The sequence below is a fragment of the Hemiscyllium ocellatum genome, chromosome 2 (assembly GCF_020745735.1).
Source record: "Hemiscyllium ocellatum isolate sHemOce1 chromosome 2, sHemOce1.pat.X.cur, whole genome shotgun sequence".
In the NCBI taxonomy this organism is placed as follows: domain Eukaryota; kingdom Metazoa; phylum Chordata; class Chondrichthyes; order Orectolobiformes; family Hemiscylliidae; genus Hemiscyllium; species Hemiscyllium ocellatum.
In genome coordinates this window covers 57857488-57874216 of record NC_083402.1, presented here as the reverse complement: position 1 = coordinate 57874216, position 16729 = coordinate 57857488, and the positions used below count along the sequence as shown (strand labels likewise).

The 16729-nt window shown below is 39.3% G+C and overlaps 1 protein-coding gene across 1 annotated transcript in view; it reads right to left on the bottom strand.

The window, feature by feature from the left end:
• The window catches only part of LOC132823281 (leucyl-cystinyl aminopeptidase-like), a 116258-nt gene extending 99744 nt beyond the window's left edge, over positions 1 to 16514 (bottom strand). The window contains exon 1 of the mRNA XM_060836941.1: positions 15823 to 16514. Within this exon, the coding sequence (XP_060692924.1) occupies positions 15823 to 15844 (22 nt within the window). The 5' untranslated portion in view covers positions 15845 to 16514. The remainder of the gene's footprint in view (positions 1 to 15822) is intronic.
• Between the last annotated feature and the right edge of the window lie 215 nt (positions 16515 to 16729).

The window sequence follows — 16729 nt, the reverse complement described above, 5'->3', positions numbered from 1 at the left end:
AGAGAAACTAAAAAAAGCTGTGGATAGAAGTTTCTGTCAGAAAAGATCATTGCAGCAGATGGAATTTACCAGATTCTCTAGATTTCAGTGTCAAAAGTGTCCATGATGTCATTGCAATTGCTTTGGGATCTGAGGTGCATCAATAATGGAGAGGAGCCTTTGGAGAAAGGACAGCAGCAGGGAAAGTGAATATCTGTTGTTTTCCAGGATGATTCTGAAATAGCAAGGAGTCTTGGCAAAGAAGCGTAGAGCTTGGTGTGCTTGAATCCTCACCAGCCAAATCTAGTGGATTGTGAAATATAGAGGCCCCTACTCAGAAAAATAACTACAGTGAATGTAGGCAAATTTAACTTTGTTTTCCCAGACTGCAAGAGCTTGAAATGGCTAGTAATATAACACTTCTCCACCTACATACAGAAATGAGTAAACATGAAAACAGAAAGCAAAGACGCAAGCAACATCAATGGATAATTCCTCAAAGTAACTGTCCTTCCTCATTTTAGAATAAATTAAAGAAGATTTAAAACATTATGAGCAAGAGGACATCTGCAAATTTAAAATATACTCAAGACTGAAAGCATTCCAGGAAATATCAAAGCTTGCATTTCCACTTTACATTAGAATAAGAAATTACAATTAACTATCACTGTTATTATTGTTATTTTTGCCATACATTTCTGGCGACATGGACGAGATCACAGAATTCCTATGTTTGCATCTAATTACAGTCATTCATTAGTTACTGTATTTATGGTTAGATGTTGTTTGTTGTTCCAATCACAGGGTGTCTTACACCCAAATTATACAGTATTATCACATGTAAATAGAAGTACTTGAAAGATTGCCTGCAGAATAATTGATTCCCCTAAAGCTGCAGTAGTTGCTATTGAAATGGGATCCTATACATACCGGAAACAGTATTAACACAATATTCAAGCTTAGATCATGAGGCACACTGCATCAGTGGAATCGATTTTCATTTACTCTACCTCAAAAACATCCAGATTTTACTTTTTAAATATATTTTTAAAAACACGGCAACAACACTTAAAAAGTGACTTATTAGCCAAGGTGATCCAGTGTGAAATTTACAGAAAGAAATGCCTTGATGTAAACCTCTTTAGGCCAATTCAAAGGCCAACAGATTTGCTTATTGATATTCTGTTCTTACGTTCACTAAAATTGAGCATGTGAAAACAGCTGAAACAGTAGATAGCTCACCAAGTATTACAGCAAAATCACAAGACTGCGGTCAGTGTCAGGATTCAAAACAATTTTTCAGGACCCATCCATTTAAAATCAGTAGAAGATACTGCAGGAATAGAAGGTACTATAGCTAAATTTGCAGGTGACACTAGAATAGGTGGGAATGTAAGTCACAATGAGAAAAGTAAGAAATTTACAAATAAATATGGATAGTTTGGGTGAATGGGTCAGAATCTAGCAGGTAGAGTTTATAGAATCTCTACAGTGTGGAAACAGGCTCTTCAGCCCAACAAGTCCACACCAACCCTTCGAAGAGTAACCCACCCAGACACATTCCCCTAAACTATTACTCTACATTTACCCCTGACTAATGCATCTCACCTACAAATCCCTGAACACTATCAGCAATTTAGCATGGCCAATTCACCTAATGTGCACATCTTTGGATTATGGGAGGAAACCCAAACAGACACAGGGAAAATGTGCAAACTCCACACAAACAGTCATCCGAGGCTGGAATAGAACCCAGATCCCCAGCACTGTGAGGTAGTAGTGCTAAACACTAAACTACCATGCCACCCCAAAGTTTAAAAGGATAACTGTGAGGTTACCCATTAATAAGAGAGCAACTTCTTATGTAAAATGAGAGAAACTTCAGAGTGCTATGGTGCAAAGGGATCTGGGTGTCCTCGTGCACGAACTGCAGAAAAATAGTACTCAAGTAGAGCAGGGAATAAGGAAGGCAAATGGAATTTTAGTATTTATTGCTACAGAAATAAGAGTATATAGGTAGGGAGTACTTGGAGTACTGTGTACATTTTTTGTCATTTACTTAGGGAAGAATTTATTTGCTTTGGAGGCAGTTCTAAGGAAGTTCAATAGATTGAGTCCAGAGATGAAAGGTTTGTCTTATGGACAGAGATTAAGGAGTTTAGGCCTTAACAGCAATTGAGCAATTTAGACCTACACTCTCTGGTGGTTAGAAGAATGACAGGAGATTGTCAATCCTCTAATACTTTATATACCCCAATTCAAAGGACAAGTGGAGTGGATATTTCTCCTTGTGGGGCAATCTGGAATGAGAGGTCATAGCTTTCAGCTAAGAGGGAGCAGATTTAAAACTGAGTTGAGGAATTACTTCTGCCATAGAGTCATGAATCGATGGAATTCACTATGCCACAGTGCAGTAAATGCCAGGACATTGAGTAAATTTAAGGAGGAGGTAGGCAGAATTGCAACTGGCAACAGGTTGAATGGTTATGGGCAGTGGGCAGAAACGTGAAGTTGAGGCCAAGATGAGATCAGCCATGATCACATTGATTAGTGGGTCAGGCTCTGAGGCTGAATTGCCTACTCTTGCACCGCTGGTTCCTATTTTTTGTGTTCTTTTTCAAAGACTATTTTTGAGATTATCTTGAGTGCTACTTTTGATTTTTAGAAACTATGTTTTGGTTTTCAGGGATTCCTTTGATTTAAATATTTAAGTTTGAATCTAAAATGCACTTGAATCAGGAAATGGAAATCTTTCTTTTACCCACCAGGCAGCCAAGAATCCAGTCATAGATTCTGAGTATGGAGGAGCAGCAAGAGTGGGAGAGAGGTTATGAACCTGTATCCTGAAAAAGCGTCATATCAGACTTGAAATATTAACTCTGTTTCTCTCTTTACAGATTTTTCCCAGCCTGCAGAGCCTCTCCAACATATTTTGTTTCTATTTTAGATCTCTAGCAGTTGCAGAGTGGGAACCTCTGAGGGAGAAGGTTGAACAGTCAGCATGGGAGAAACAGAATCTGTGGCTGATGGAGCAGCTCTTCCTCACAGATTCTGTTTTGCTTGAACTCACTATTCTGTCAATCACAAGACCCCATTATCTTCCTGCTCTCAACAAGACACCTGCATTTCTAATTGTTCATTCCCAACATGCAGGAGCCATAATGTGTAAGACAAAAACGTACAGGGATGACACATCCTGAAATGTTTTACTCCCATTTTTCTTCTGATGGCCTGGGGCAAAGTCCCTCAATGGCCATATATTTTGAACCTTTATTGATGTCTAAACCAATGGAGATAAATTTGAAGTGTTTTAATTGAAATAAGTCTTTTAAATGATGTAACCTGATTCTGATTCTGATTCAAATTTCCGTAGCGGAGACGATAGAACAGACGATCGATGATAGAATCTCAGATATGTCCTCCAGTATACCATTTTCAAAAAACTTGGAAAAATGAGTCAATTTTTCTTTTGTCATGATAGTGATGAAATATGGGCTATCGGTTTCAAATTCCACCATCTGGTCTTAATACTGTCTACTGTCATGTGGTAAAATGCAATTTTTTAAATAAAGATCAAAAACACCGACTTAACCGGCCACTCTAATCACCTGACCACACAAGCGAGTCAAGTTTATGGAATGAAGGTGGAATAAATGAGAACTTCTGAACTGAAATAACACGCTAGCAAAAGGCACTTAAATCTGTCAACTCGGGTCCAGCGGAAAAGATCCTCATCTTCTGATTTGATTTAAACCATCATGGAAACTTCCCATTTTGGAGTTGGAATTTTGACTACAATTAGAAAAACTAAAAAGATGACAAGCTTATATCTCAAGCTGCTGTTTATGGTAAAAGGGTGCAGATGGATTTTTTTGTGACTGCTGAACTGAAGTTGGAGAAAACTCCCTTTCTCTGTCTCTCAAGAAGAAAATGCACTCAGTGGCATGATGGATTAAGAAGAACCTTCATAACACAGAGAACACAAAGGACAACTGAAATATTCACGACTGATGTTGATTCAATGTACCAGTTAAAAACCATGGTCTCAGGTTAAAACCTTACAAATCAAAAGACCCATCAAGACATTAATCTGTATAGTTGTTTCAACCTCTTTTTGTGCTAGATGCTGTCCCATTTGGTATAATCTCCAGTTAAAAAAAATCATAAACCTTCATTATGGTCAACTGGGAAAGTTGAAATGCGTGGAGCCAATTTACCATTCCTCACCTGGTCATAATAATTGCTACAAACTTATGGATATCAGCAAAGTAGTTATTTGTAGACTTCCACTGATTGAACAAAAGAGAGAGCCTTCCTTGAATATGTAGGGTAAACACTACACATCACTGTTAACCTGCTGATCTTTTCCAGCAATTTCTGTTTTTGTTTCTGATTTACAGCATCTGCACTTCTTTTTTTAACCCATCACCGTGAAGGGTCAATAGCTAAATGCACTACATCTGACAAGATACAATCTTGGATTTGTGTTAAGCCTCCTGATCTGAGTAGAGCCAACAAAGGGCTTATGCCCGAAACGTCGATTCTCCTGCCCCTTGGATGCTGCCTGACCTGCTGTGCTTTTCCAGCACTACCATTTTCGTCTCTCGTGCTTCTAAAATGTGCAAGGATTCAGAGTTTCTGAGAGAACAGAGACTGGAAGGGTACCACAGGGAACCCCAGCATAATTTATTTCACTTTAAGGAGCATTTTCTCAGCTGATGTTTATACTGCAGGCATTTTACTTTGGTTGCGATAAGACAGACTATAAGCCACCATTTTGAGAAGACCTCCAACAAGAAATGTGAGATATACTATCAAAATGAAAGTGCTCTCAATTGAGAGAAGAGGAAGGCAAACCGACTAAGGCCTATACTGAACCAGGTAACCATGGACACAAATAGAAATTTTGTAAAAGCAAAATAAAGGAGCCTTTAATCCATCCCAAAACCTCTTCTGTTCAGACTACTGGTAAAAACAACCTCTGACTATTCAATTCCAAAGTTAGCACACCTGAATTTTGACTTCAGTTTTTCAATTCCCCTCATTTTGGAAAGAGAAATCTTCAAACAAGCCTGCAAGGATAACAAAGACTGATCTTACCCCCACAGAACATTGAACATTACAGCCCTGTTGCTCCTTCCAAAGTGGATCACCTCGCATCTTTCCACATTGAACTCCATTTGCCACCCCTCAGCCCAGCTCTGCAGCTTATCTATGTCCTTCTGTAACCTGCAATATCCTTCAGCGCTATCCACAACTCTACCGATCTTAAGAGTCATCTGCAAATTTACTAACCTATCCTTCTACATCCTCATCTAGGTTACTTATAAAAATGACAAACAGCAGTGGCCCCAAAACAGATTCTTGTGGTACATTACTAGTAACTGAACTCCAGGATGAACATTTCCCATCAACCACCACCCTTTGTCTTCTTTCAGCTAGCCAATTTCTGATCCAGAATCACCCTCAATACCTTTCCTCTGTATTTTGTGCAATAACCTATCAAATGCCTTTCTGAAATCCATTTACACCACATCAACCGCTGTATCCTCTTCACCAACTCAAAGAACTCAATAAGATTTGTGAGGCATGATGTACCCTTCACAAAACTGTATTGACTATCCCTAATCAACTCATTCCTTTCTAGATGATTACAAATCCTATCTCTTATAACCTTTTCCAACACTTAACTCACAACTAAAGTAAGGCTCACTGGCCTATAATTACCAGGGTTGTCGCTACTCCCCTTCTTGAACAAGGGGACAACATTTGCTATCCTCCAGTCTTCTGGCACTATTCCTGTTGATAATGATGACATAAAGATCAAAGCCAAAGGTTCTGCAATCTCCTCCCAAGCTTCCCAGATAATCCTAGGATAAATCCCATCCGGCCCAGGGGACTTACCTGTTTCACATTTTCCAGAATTGCTAACACCTCCTCCTTGTGAATCTCAATCCCATCTAGTCTAGTAGCCTGTGTCTAGTATTCTCCTCAACAACATTGTCTTTTTCCAGTGTGAACGCTGACAAAAAATATTCTTTTAGCATATCCCCTATCTCCTCAGACCCCATGCACAATTTCCCACTATTATCCTTGACTGGCCCTAATCTTTCTTTAGTCATTATTTTATTCCTGATATACCTATAGAAAACTTTAGAGTTTTCCTTGATCCTATCTGCCAACGACTTCTCATGTCCCCCCGCAGCTCTTTAGATCTTTCCTGGCTAACTTGTAACTCTCAAGTGCTCTAACTGAGCCTTCACATTGCATCCTCACATATGCCTTCTTTTTCCTCTTGACGAGAGCTTCAACTTCTTTGTTAAATGACAGCTCCCTCACTCGACCACTTCCTCCCTGCCTGACAGGTACATATTTAGCAAGGACAAGCAGTAGTTGTTTCTTGAATAAGCTCCACATTTCAATTGTGCCCATCTTTACAAGTATTTTTATCGGTACTGCTTTTAATGTATTCCAATTAATAACAGTACCACGTTTCTCTTAGCAGCTTTCAGCTGAAGTTGTGCAATGAACCAACCTTTACCTGTGCTGCTGCTTCCTTTTAAATAGAAAGCTATTCAAGTTTGTAGCTCATGTACCACTTTGAAGGCATGTCTGGTGAGATCACAACAACAGTATGGGCAAGACAAAATTCACAGAGGTTCATGTGATTTCACATATTCCTCTTGTACTTCCCAATCACAAACACCTCAAACCTCGTTTGCCAGCTATCTCCTAGCCAACTGGCAAATGACATGCTACAAAATCTATGAAAATGCTACTCAGTAAGTCAGTCAAAAAAAAATAGAAGAGAACTGAGCAGGTGAGCTGTCCTATGATTAAAAACACAATTGGTTTATTTGATAGAAAACAAAACAGAAAATACTGACAGACTCTTTGCCCAGTAACTTTGTGACATTTCTGATGAAGAGCTCATGCTTGAAACATCAATTATCCTGCTCCTCGGATGCTGCATGGCCTGCTGTGCTTTTCCAGCTCCACATTTTTCTACAGTAACTTCAGATACCATTTCCAAGGAGCACACATCTGCTAGGCCACACAGGTTTTGTGGTTTTTGTCTTAATTTAACACCCTATCTAACCTAGGAAAGAGCTCCATTGCTGTCCATCTTTGTTGTCTGTATTCTGATTGTCAAAAGATTTTTGATCTTCTGTGTTTCTGTGTGGCTTTCTGATTGTTCAAACATGGTTTATTAATAATCTATTATAGGGTCATCGAGTCCTACAGCCCAGAGACAGGCCCTTTGGACCAAAGCCATCCATGCTGACCCAAATGTCCATTCATGCTAACCCCATTGCCCTGCACTTGGCCCATGTCCTTCAAAACCTTTCCTACTCAAATGCCTTTTAAATGTTAATGTACCCACCTCAATCACCTCTGCTGGCAGCTCATTCCTTATGCATACCACACTCTGTGTAAAGAAGATATCCCTCAGGTTCCCTTTTATTCCTTCCCCTCTCAACTTCAACTGATGCTCTCTAGGCATCAATTTCCCAACCCTGGGAAAAAGGCTGTGTGCATTTACCCTATCCATGCCTGTCTTGATCTTATACTCTTCTATAAGATCTCCCCTTGGTCTCCTATGCTCGAAAGAAAAACATCCTAGCTTGTCCAACCTCTCCCTATATCTCAGACTGTTGAGTCCTCACAACATCCTTGCCAATATCTTCTTTAACCTTTCCAGTTTAATAACATCCTTCCTGTAGCAAAGTGACCAAAACTGAGCACAATACTCCAAGTGTGGCCTCATCAACATCCTGTACAACCGCAACATAACTTCTCAACTTTTGTATTTCTATTGGGCCACTTGTAAAAGTTTTCATCCTATCTTTGTAATCACTAACCATTTACCTAGTTAGCTCATTATAAGCAGTCTGAAGCTTCTGCCAAGATAACACGTTATAGGGTCATAGGCATAACACGTGGGCAGCACGGTGGCACAGTGGTTAGCACTGCTGCCTCACAGCGCCAGAGACCCGGGTTCAATTCCCGCCTCAGGCGACTGACTGTGTGGAGTTTGCACGTTCTCCCCGTGTCTGCGTGAGTTTCCTCCGGGTGCTCCGGTTTCCTCCCACAGTCCAAAAATGTGTGGGTCAGGTGAATTGGCCATGCTAAATTGCCCGTAGTGTTGGGTAGGGGGTAAATGTAGGGGTATGGGTGGGTTGCGCTTTGGCGGGTCGGTGTGGACTTGTTGGGCCAAAGGGCCTGTTTCCACACTGTAAGTAATCTAATCTAAACACAACACAAATCTTTTCTCTCTCAAATCATGACACTAGTCTCTGTTCAGGAACTTTCTCCCCAAGGCACAGTCGACCTTGAAGGGAGACTCAGTTCTTGAGCAGTCTTAGAACAAAGGCATTATGCTGTGATCTGTAAATAAAAATACTTGTTCCTCCAAGCTTTGATATTCTAAATTAATTACATGTCATTTTGAGTGAACTCCATTGGAGGAATCCTGTTGGGGTTGCAAATTTCCACCAGCATTTTAAACAAAGCTCAGGGGCTCCAATATGATCTGATTATTCATCCTAAATGTTTAATTTGAATTCAAAAACACTGAGCTCCTGACAAAGAAAAAATGGCTTTCCACTACCTATTTCATAAAGTTATAAGTATATCCCCAAAGTACATCTGTAAAAGAAGAGTTGTGTCTAACTGTGAACTAACCTTTATATTTACTCCTTTAGCCTTGTCATGCAACTTGAGACAGAAGACAAATTGAACAATAAAGCTTGGCAAGAGTGATGAATCCTTGAGCTGGATGAATGCCAGCCTGGTGAAAATGTCATGTGGTGTATAGTTACAAGTCCCAAATGTCATACTGACTTTCAGCTGCCTTACGTTGTGCACAATTCAATACCTTGTTTGCAACTGATTGTTGTTGGGATCCAAAGCACAGTGACAAGAAGTTACCTTTCAGTACCTGCAGCCTCAAACACAGCACAAATGAAGCAGCCCATAGATGTCCAGCAAACTGGCTGTAAAAATAGGACTTATGATCGCTTGAAAACATCTATTTTATAGGTGAGCATTGCAGGCATTCCTGCATAATGAAACGACCAGAAAGCCATGTGCTAGATATTGCAAAGTCCCTTTTCAGATCTGAGGATTTAGAAAGCTACAGTTAGCAAATTTTTTGATTGTTGGTTAAGAACAAAAACGATTTGTGTTAATAGTCACACAACACCAGATTATAGTCAAACAGGTTTAATTGGAAACACTAGCTTTCGGAGCGCTGCTCCTTCGTCAGGTGGTTGTGATGAAGGAGCAGCGGTCCAAAAGCTGGTGCTTCCAATTAAATCTGTTGGACTATAACCTGGTGTTGGTGTGATTTTTAGTTTTGTATACCTCAGTCCAACACCAGTATCTCCATATTGTGTTAATGAGGCTGCAATGTGGGGTCTGGGGATTTTTGTCTGAGATCTAGCAGAGGCTCTAAATTTCCTCTATGGGACCAAGCACTTTAACTATCTGACATTCATCCAACATATTTTAATGATTACAATCCAGAAAGTAAATTCTGTCTGTCCAGCTGAGATTATGCACTACCTAACATATGCTGCAGTGACAGCGAGTTATCAAAGGACGGGGAGAGAGGATCATCAATGCAGTGTTTGAAAATGGATATTGGAGGTTTAAAATAAAATCTGCATAATATAGCGATGAAATTAATACTGCATATATTATTTGAGAGGTGAAAGGACAATGGTGGGTTAATTTATTTTGAGTACTCAAATTGTGACATGGTCACATTTAACCTTTTACAGTCTTGCTGCTGGCCTTAGAATTGCACAGCTAAGAAATGGCTAACTGTGTCCAAATTGTCAAGTCAGTATTCATGATCAATTCCAGACTTTTTTTTGTAATTACCTTTTCCCCCACATCTGCCCCATTTCTCTCTCTAAGAACATAAGGTCACATGTGCCGGTCCTGCTTTTAATTGTGGCTGATCCTATGTCTCAATTCCATTTTCCTGCCCACTTGCCACTTTCCTTAATTCCTGAAATGATCAAAAACATAATGATCCCATTATTGTGCATGTTAAATTGGAGCATCACAATCTTTGAGGTCGACATTTCATAGAATTGCAATCATTCAAGCGACCTTTATCGTAATTGCTGTCCTAATTGATGAAATGATTCACTAATTGTCAGTGCTCCCCAATATTTTAAAATACTCAGCCAAGGGAACAGCTTCTCAGTAAGCCAATCCCACAGAACCTTGTGTTTTCATGAGATCACCATTAATGTTTTTAAACTTCTCAGATTTATTCAACCATCACAGGATAACATTTCCATCCCAAGAGACCAATGAAGTGAACCAACCTCATGAATTTTCACTGTCCTACCTCCAAGGCAATGCAGCCTTTCTTAGATATGAAGACCAAGCTGCACATAGCACCAAAAGGTAAGAGCTGACCAATGCTGTATAGAATTAGAAAAAGGTCATTTATTCTTATATCCCAATTGGCAAATTGGTCTGTAGGTCTCAGTTTGCTCTCCTCCCTCCTTTCTTCAATCAAGATGTCAGGTTTATAACTACTAATCCAAAAGAACTGTACTGTAATCTCGGAAATTTTACAGAATAATAATGTTTATCTATTATTTCTGAAACCACCTCTTTGAGAGTTAGGGAAAAGATCAGAAGATCCTGGGGGTGTCATAGAGTTATTACCCCAAACTTTATCTGTCACATTTTTTTCTCCTGGTGCTTTCAGTTCCTTAAGTTCCACCATGAGTCCCTTAGTGATCCTTTATTTCTGACATTCCCTTCTCTTTTACATGAATTTAAATGGGGTCACCTGCTTCTGTCACCCACAGTCTCACTCTAGTTTGTGTAAAGAAACACTTTGCATGCAATAAAATACGATACCTGCCATTTTGCAGACAGACACGGCAGCCATTTTTATCACAGCAATTTACCCCAGCAGCAATAAAACAAATGATGCGTTAATATGGTTTTGAAGATGAGGATAAAGAGAGAAATGAGACAAAAGTCAGGAAACCTAACTTCTCATTCAAATCATACATTGGATCTTAATAGCAATCTAAAAAACTAAAACATGCAATTTAGCCATGGCTTGAAACTGCACTTAGAATCTTTTGACAATGTTGACTTTCTCTGTAGCAAACAGGAATATTTGCTTACATTTTATGCTCAATTCATTAAGTGGCTCAGAAACCAAGCTAACGCATTTGCATTAGCAATGCATCACACACAGCTGAAGGATATGGAACACTAGTGCAAGTGGTCGACTTATTAAATTGCAAAAATGTAACCCAGGCTGCAAGCATTGCAGAAATCAATGAAAAACAGCCTTATAAATGCATACAATCAATGCTGTATCAAATAATTATTTCTGTTCATATTGCTGGTTTACATTTAATCAATATATTGCACATTTACTGATTTTTCAACCAGCAGCATCCTCAAGTAATTCGCACAATTGGAAGGTAACAAAGCATTCCTAAAGCTGCCAAACAAATTTGATTTATCAAGCACACTTGCTGTAGCAGATATCCCAAGGTGCTTCACTGGAGCATTATCAAAAAAATGACAGAGCTATATAAAGAAGGGTTAGGTCAAAAACCTAACAAAAATGGTTTTCAAAAGCACATTAAAGTATTAAGGAGGGAAATACAGCTTTTGTTTCCAAATCTGTGACTTTTCATCAGAATTGGGCAATGTTAGAAATATAACATTAGAGATATCATATAAATCAACATGGGGATGGTGGAGCACAATGAACAAAAAGGGAAGTCTGAAAGCAGTCACTAGTGGTGAAGTCATTAAAATTGTGCATGAACAAAAGGCAACAATTGGAGAAACACACATCATGGAGGGCTATGAGGCTGGAATAAGTTACAAAGAGAAAGAGGAAGAAGGTGAAATTTGAAAACAAGATGAAAGTTTTAAAGTTAAGGTGTTGCCTGACTGGGAGCCAATGTCAATAAATAGCATTGGTATGATGAGTGCATGGGACTTACTGTAAATTAGGACACATGCAAAAAAGAATACAAAATGATCTGAGCTGTACAGAGGGTGGAAGATGGGAGACTAATCTAAGAATGAGCTGGAATCGTCTACTTAACAGGTAATAAAAACACAATGAATCACAGTGATAGAGTTCTACAGCACAGAAAAAGACCCTTCAACTGATCAATGCTATGCTGGCCAAAAACAACCATCTAACTATTCTAATTCCATTTTCCTAGCTCTTGGCTTATAGCCTAGTATGCCTTGGCATCACAACTGCACAAGTAAATACTTTTTAATTATTATGCACATTTCTGCTCCTACCGCCACTACAGGCAGCAAGTTTCCCATCAATTTCTGAGTGAAAATGGTTTTCCTCACATTTCCTCTAAACCTTTCCTTAAATCTTCACTGTTCCCTCAATCATGGTGAAAGGTTTCTTCCTGTTTATCCTATCTAGGTCCTCATAATTTATGTTCCCTCTCAATCTCCTAGGCTCTGAGGAAAACCAATTCCAGTCTATCCAATCTCTCGTCATAAATGAAACTCTCCAGCCCATGCTACATTCTGGTAAATTTTCTTTGCATCCTCTTGAATGTTATCGAGCATTGGCTGTCCTCCAGTCCTTTGGTTAAGGCTTTCAGAAGATAGCCACAATCATCTGCAGAGTGGTGGATTTGGACATTTACACGTGTAGGCATGGTAATTCTTAATTTTTAGTGAAGATGTAGATATATAGTCAAAAGCCTACCCAGGGTTAAATGTAACACCAAGGTTGAAAGGGTCTGTTTGATTCAGCTTTAGACAGTTGCAAGTGAGAGGCATGGAGCCAGAAATAAGCAAAAAAAAGAAGGTGCGGCATGGACTAAAGACAGTAGCTTCAGCCTTCCCACTATTTAATCATAAGAGCACACTCCCCAAAAAAAAATGCTTTCAAAACATGCCATTGACAGCAATATTAATTCAAAACTACCATGTTTTTGAATAAACAGAATTTGCACAATAATCTAAATGTATGTTAAAAATCAAAACAATGGCAAAATATCAAATCAGTTTTTACTTGGGCAAGGTCTTGATTTATATATATGCATGTCCACTTATTTTTTTCAGCCAAGTTGTCAATTATAGTTGGGTTTTTCATCTTGTTGCAGCATTTATATCCAAATTTAAATTATATTCACTGTTTTTAAAACAAAATTATTTTCCTCTCGATGCATTTCTCTGGCTGGAGACAAGACGTCAAGTCTAGGGATGCTCTACACTTAATCAATCATACTGCCCATTAAAAAAAGTCCATATCTGTTTGTCAAACAACATACACAATGCAATGTTTACCTAAATACAAAACAAAAATTGCTTCCATACACATGCACAATGCAAATATAATGGTTGCGCATACAAAACTGAAGGGCAACAAGATACTGACAAATAGGTAACAGCAAACATGGGAAGGAAGCTTAAAAAAAACAAATAGCAAAGTAAGAAAACTCCAAAATAACTGGAAATAAAATCATCTCAATATTGCACCTCTGTCATCCACTTGTGCGTATAATAGACGAAGCCACAAAGCACAGATCAACATTTTCTAAGGTACAAAGTAACCTCCAAACAGAACACAGAAATAAAGAGCAAGACCATGGACGGATCAATATGAGGAGAATTTTAAACAAAAAGTTGGACTGAAACACAATGCAAGTCAGCAAGCTTAAATGATACTAAAATCGTGAATCTTGTTTAAACGGAAAACTTTTATTGCAGTTGAAACCTAAAGTTTACATACTATGAAAAGAACAAAACACAGGAGCTGGTAGGTTTTTCAAGATTTTAGGCTTTGCAATAATTTTATTAATCTAATTTACTTCAGTCATTGTTAGATTTTATGTTTGATTCATTGCTTCCGTCCGTCTTCAGTCCTAGGCAGAAAGGGTGGCACAAGTCACCACTCGCATTTGATGTTTATGCACATTCAGCTTGCTGTTGAACGGAGATAAAATGGGAGCCAATCAGGTGCAAGTGTGACAAAAATAGGAATACATTTAAGGCAAGGGGAGAGCCAGATAAGAAAGGGAGATCAACATTTTACCAGATTGTGTTCCTTCAGCTTCCAGTAAGATCGCCTTCTCACACGTCAATCATACAACTGCTGGAGCCTGGCTGAACAGACTGAACATGACACCAATGTGTACGGTACAGGAACCTACACCAAGGTGCATTACTTATTTTGGATTCTATTAATTTGCCATTAAAGCTTTTAAATTCTTATTCAATGTTTTAAGAATTTGAATTTTAAAAATGAAAACTATAACTATAGTGAAAACTTACAATTCATGGCCACATTTAGACAGCAATATTCCAAGCACACACTGGGATTTGGATCAGCATAACAGCTGCTTTCATAGTGAGGGTGCGGCCCATCAATGACAATAAAATACAGTGCAAGCAAACTGTCCTCCCACCAAACACAATGTCATCCGAACCTATAAGCCATCATTTTGAATAAAGACTGACAAGTCAAAGGAACTGTTGCTAACTAGAATACCAGCTTTTCTTAAATCACACGAAATATTATTGCATTAAACTCCTGATGCTATTATTGACCGTTTTACTGTCGTGAAAAGATTAGATCAAAAGTCTTCATTTTAGTTGCAATATTTTCAGCAATATTTACATATTGTATAACTGTGAGTTATTCCTTCCGTCATTCACATCACAGAACAAATGTTTGGGATGATAGCCACACTGTCTTTATAGCTTCCACCACTTCAAACTCTTTGTAACTTGCATTTTTTTTCCATGGGATTTTATCAAGATAATTTTGTGGCCACTATTATATTACCTTCTACCGTAAATGTGGACCTGCGGGACAAAACTAGCATATCAGAAATGGAGAATATTTAACAACATGAATGGTCAATCACAGTTACGATTCGGATCGGCTGGCAGAAAGGAGATGTCAAACGAGAAACTGGGGTAACTTGTTAAACAGCAATGGAAATAACATGCTAATGAAACCCAGAGTGAGGTGCAGGAAAAGCACAGCAGGTCAGGTAGCATCGAGGAGCAGGAGAATCGACATTCTGATGAAGGGTTCTCGCCGGAAACATCAGTTCTCCTGCTCCTGCTGCCTGACCTGCTGTACTTTTCCGGCACCACACTCTCGACTCTGATCTCCAGTAACTGCAGTCCTCACTTTCTCCTCCATGTTTGTGAAACCCTCTACAGAAGCAAGCACCGTCCCAGGAATAACAGATATACAATAAAGGAAGATTTTTTTAAAACAAAAAGTTCAAGGCTGTGTCATAAAGAAGTCGTTCAGTTAATGTCTGCAGATCATAAACCGATTACATTATATGGCTTTCTGAATAGATTTATGTCCCACATTTACTGCACTTGTGTGTAACTGTTCCAAGGAACCCCATTTCTTGTCGAGCGGGGAGGTAAAATCCCGTTGAAAAGAAAAGCGTGGGATGACGGTAAGGGAAAGCTTGGGACCAGCCAGGAAAGTGGGAACAGAGTGATTTATCTCGGTGTGTCAGCTTGTCCCCAGAAAGAATGTGAAATGCGAACGTTAAACAGACTAGACCTATGGTGGGAAAATAATAACCAGATGAGTCAAACTCAAATCCGAATCAAGAATCAAAATAAATTGCCTTTGTGTTACTCAAATGAAACGCAAAAGCAGATTTCACAAAATCGGGTTTGCGTCTGGATCCTGAATGTTTGTCTCCCCTTCCTTACATTTCCTCGCCCCCAACAGTTGCTACTAACTTTGTAACATTTCTTGCCCACCTATTGATGCAATGCCGCTGTCACAAACAGGCAGGGAATACTGACCCTGGTTGTACTCACCGCTCTGGGAACCCGGCTCCATGACTGTGCCTGGGGCCTTCCGCTCTTAATCCCGATCCTTCTCGGCTAATGCAGCCGCTCTGTGTTGGAGACAGGGTGGCAGCTATATAAACAAGGCGCCCGGACTGCAACACCTACTGACTACAGCAACAAATACATCTTGAGTGGCCCAGCTGAAATGTCACCTAGTCTTTTCTTGAGGACATTTTTAAATGCACAGGGCCTCCTGAACAACTAGACCATTCCTCCTTATGTGGTCATCTTTGCAAATCTCGCAGTTTAAGAAAGACAGCTTGCTGTCGACCATCTTAACTTGTATTTCCTTCCTCTTTCGCACTTGTAAGCTGTTCCTCCTCCAGGCGCTGTCGGTCGATCGACGAGCTACACACTGTAGAGTCTGCTATATCAAGTTTCACATCTTGACTTTCACGATATCGTGTGGCATGTAGATGCGGTTGTTTTAATTTTTGTTGTTGTTGGAACCTATAGACACACAGTCCCTGGTGTTGGTAGTTACATTCTGCGCCAGCCTTTCTAGTTATTGTGATTCAAACATTGACAGCAGTACCAGGGAAGTTGTTGGTCCTTCCCCAGTGGTTAGCTGTGAATTTACCTAAAGTACACAAAATATTGAACTTCACTCTGTCCTCGCTTGACTTCACAGGCGATCTACAGTCCCTGATTGTTTTACACCAAAAATGTTTGCAGTACGTTCACCAGCATGAACCCTCGACTCTCTTTGTTCTGCATCACTTAACGTCGTGCATCACAGAGTCAAAATTATGAAACTGCAAATCTTGTAGGTATCAAATGTATAATACACGTGTCCTTGCTTATTTTACATTATTTATAAAGTTCGCCAATGAAGGTCTCAAAAAGAGCAGATTCGAAATTACAATCAGCAATA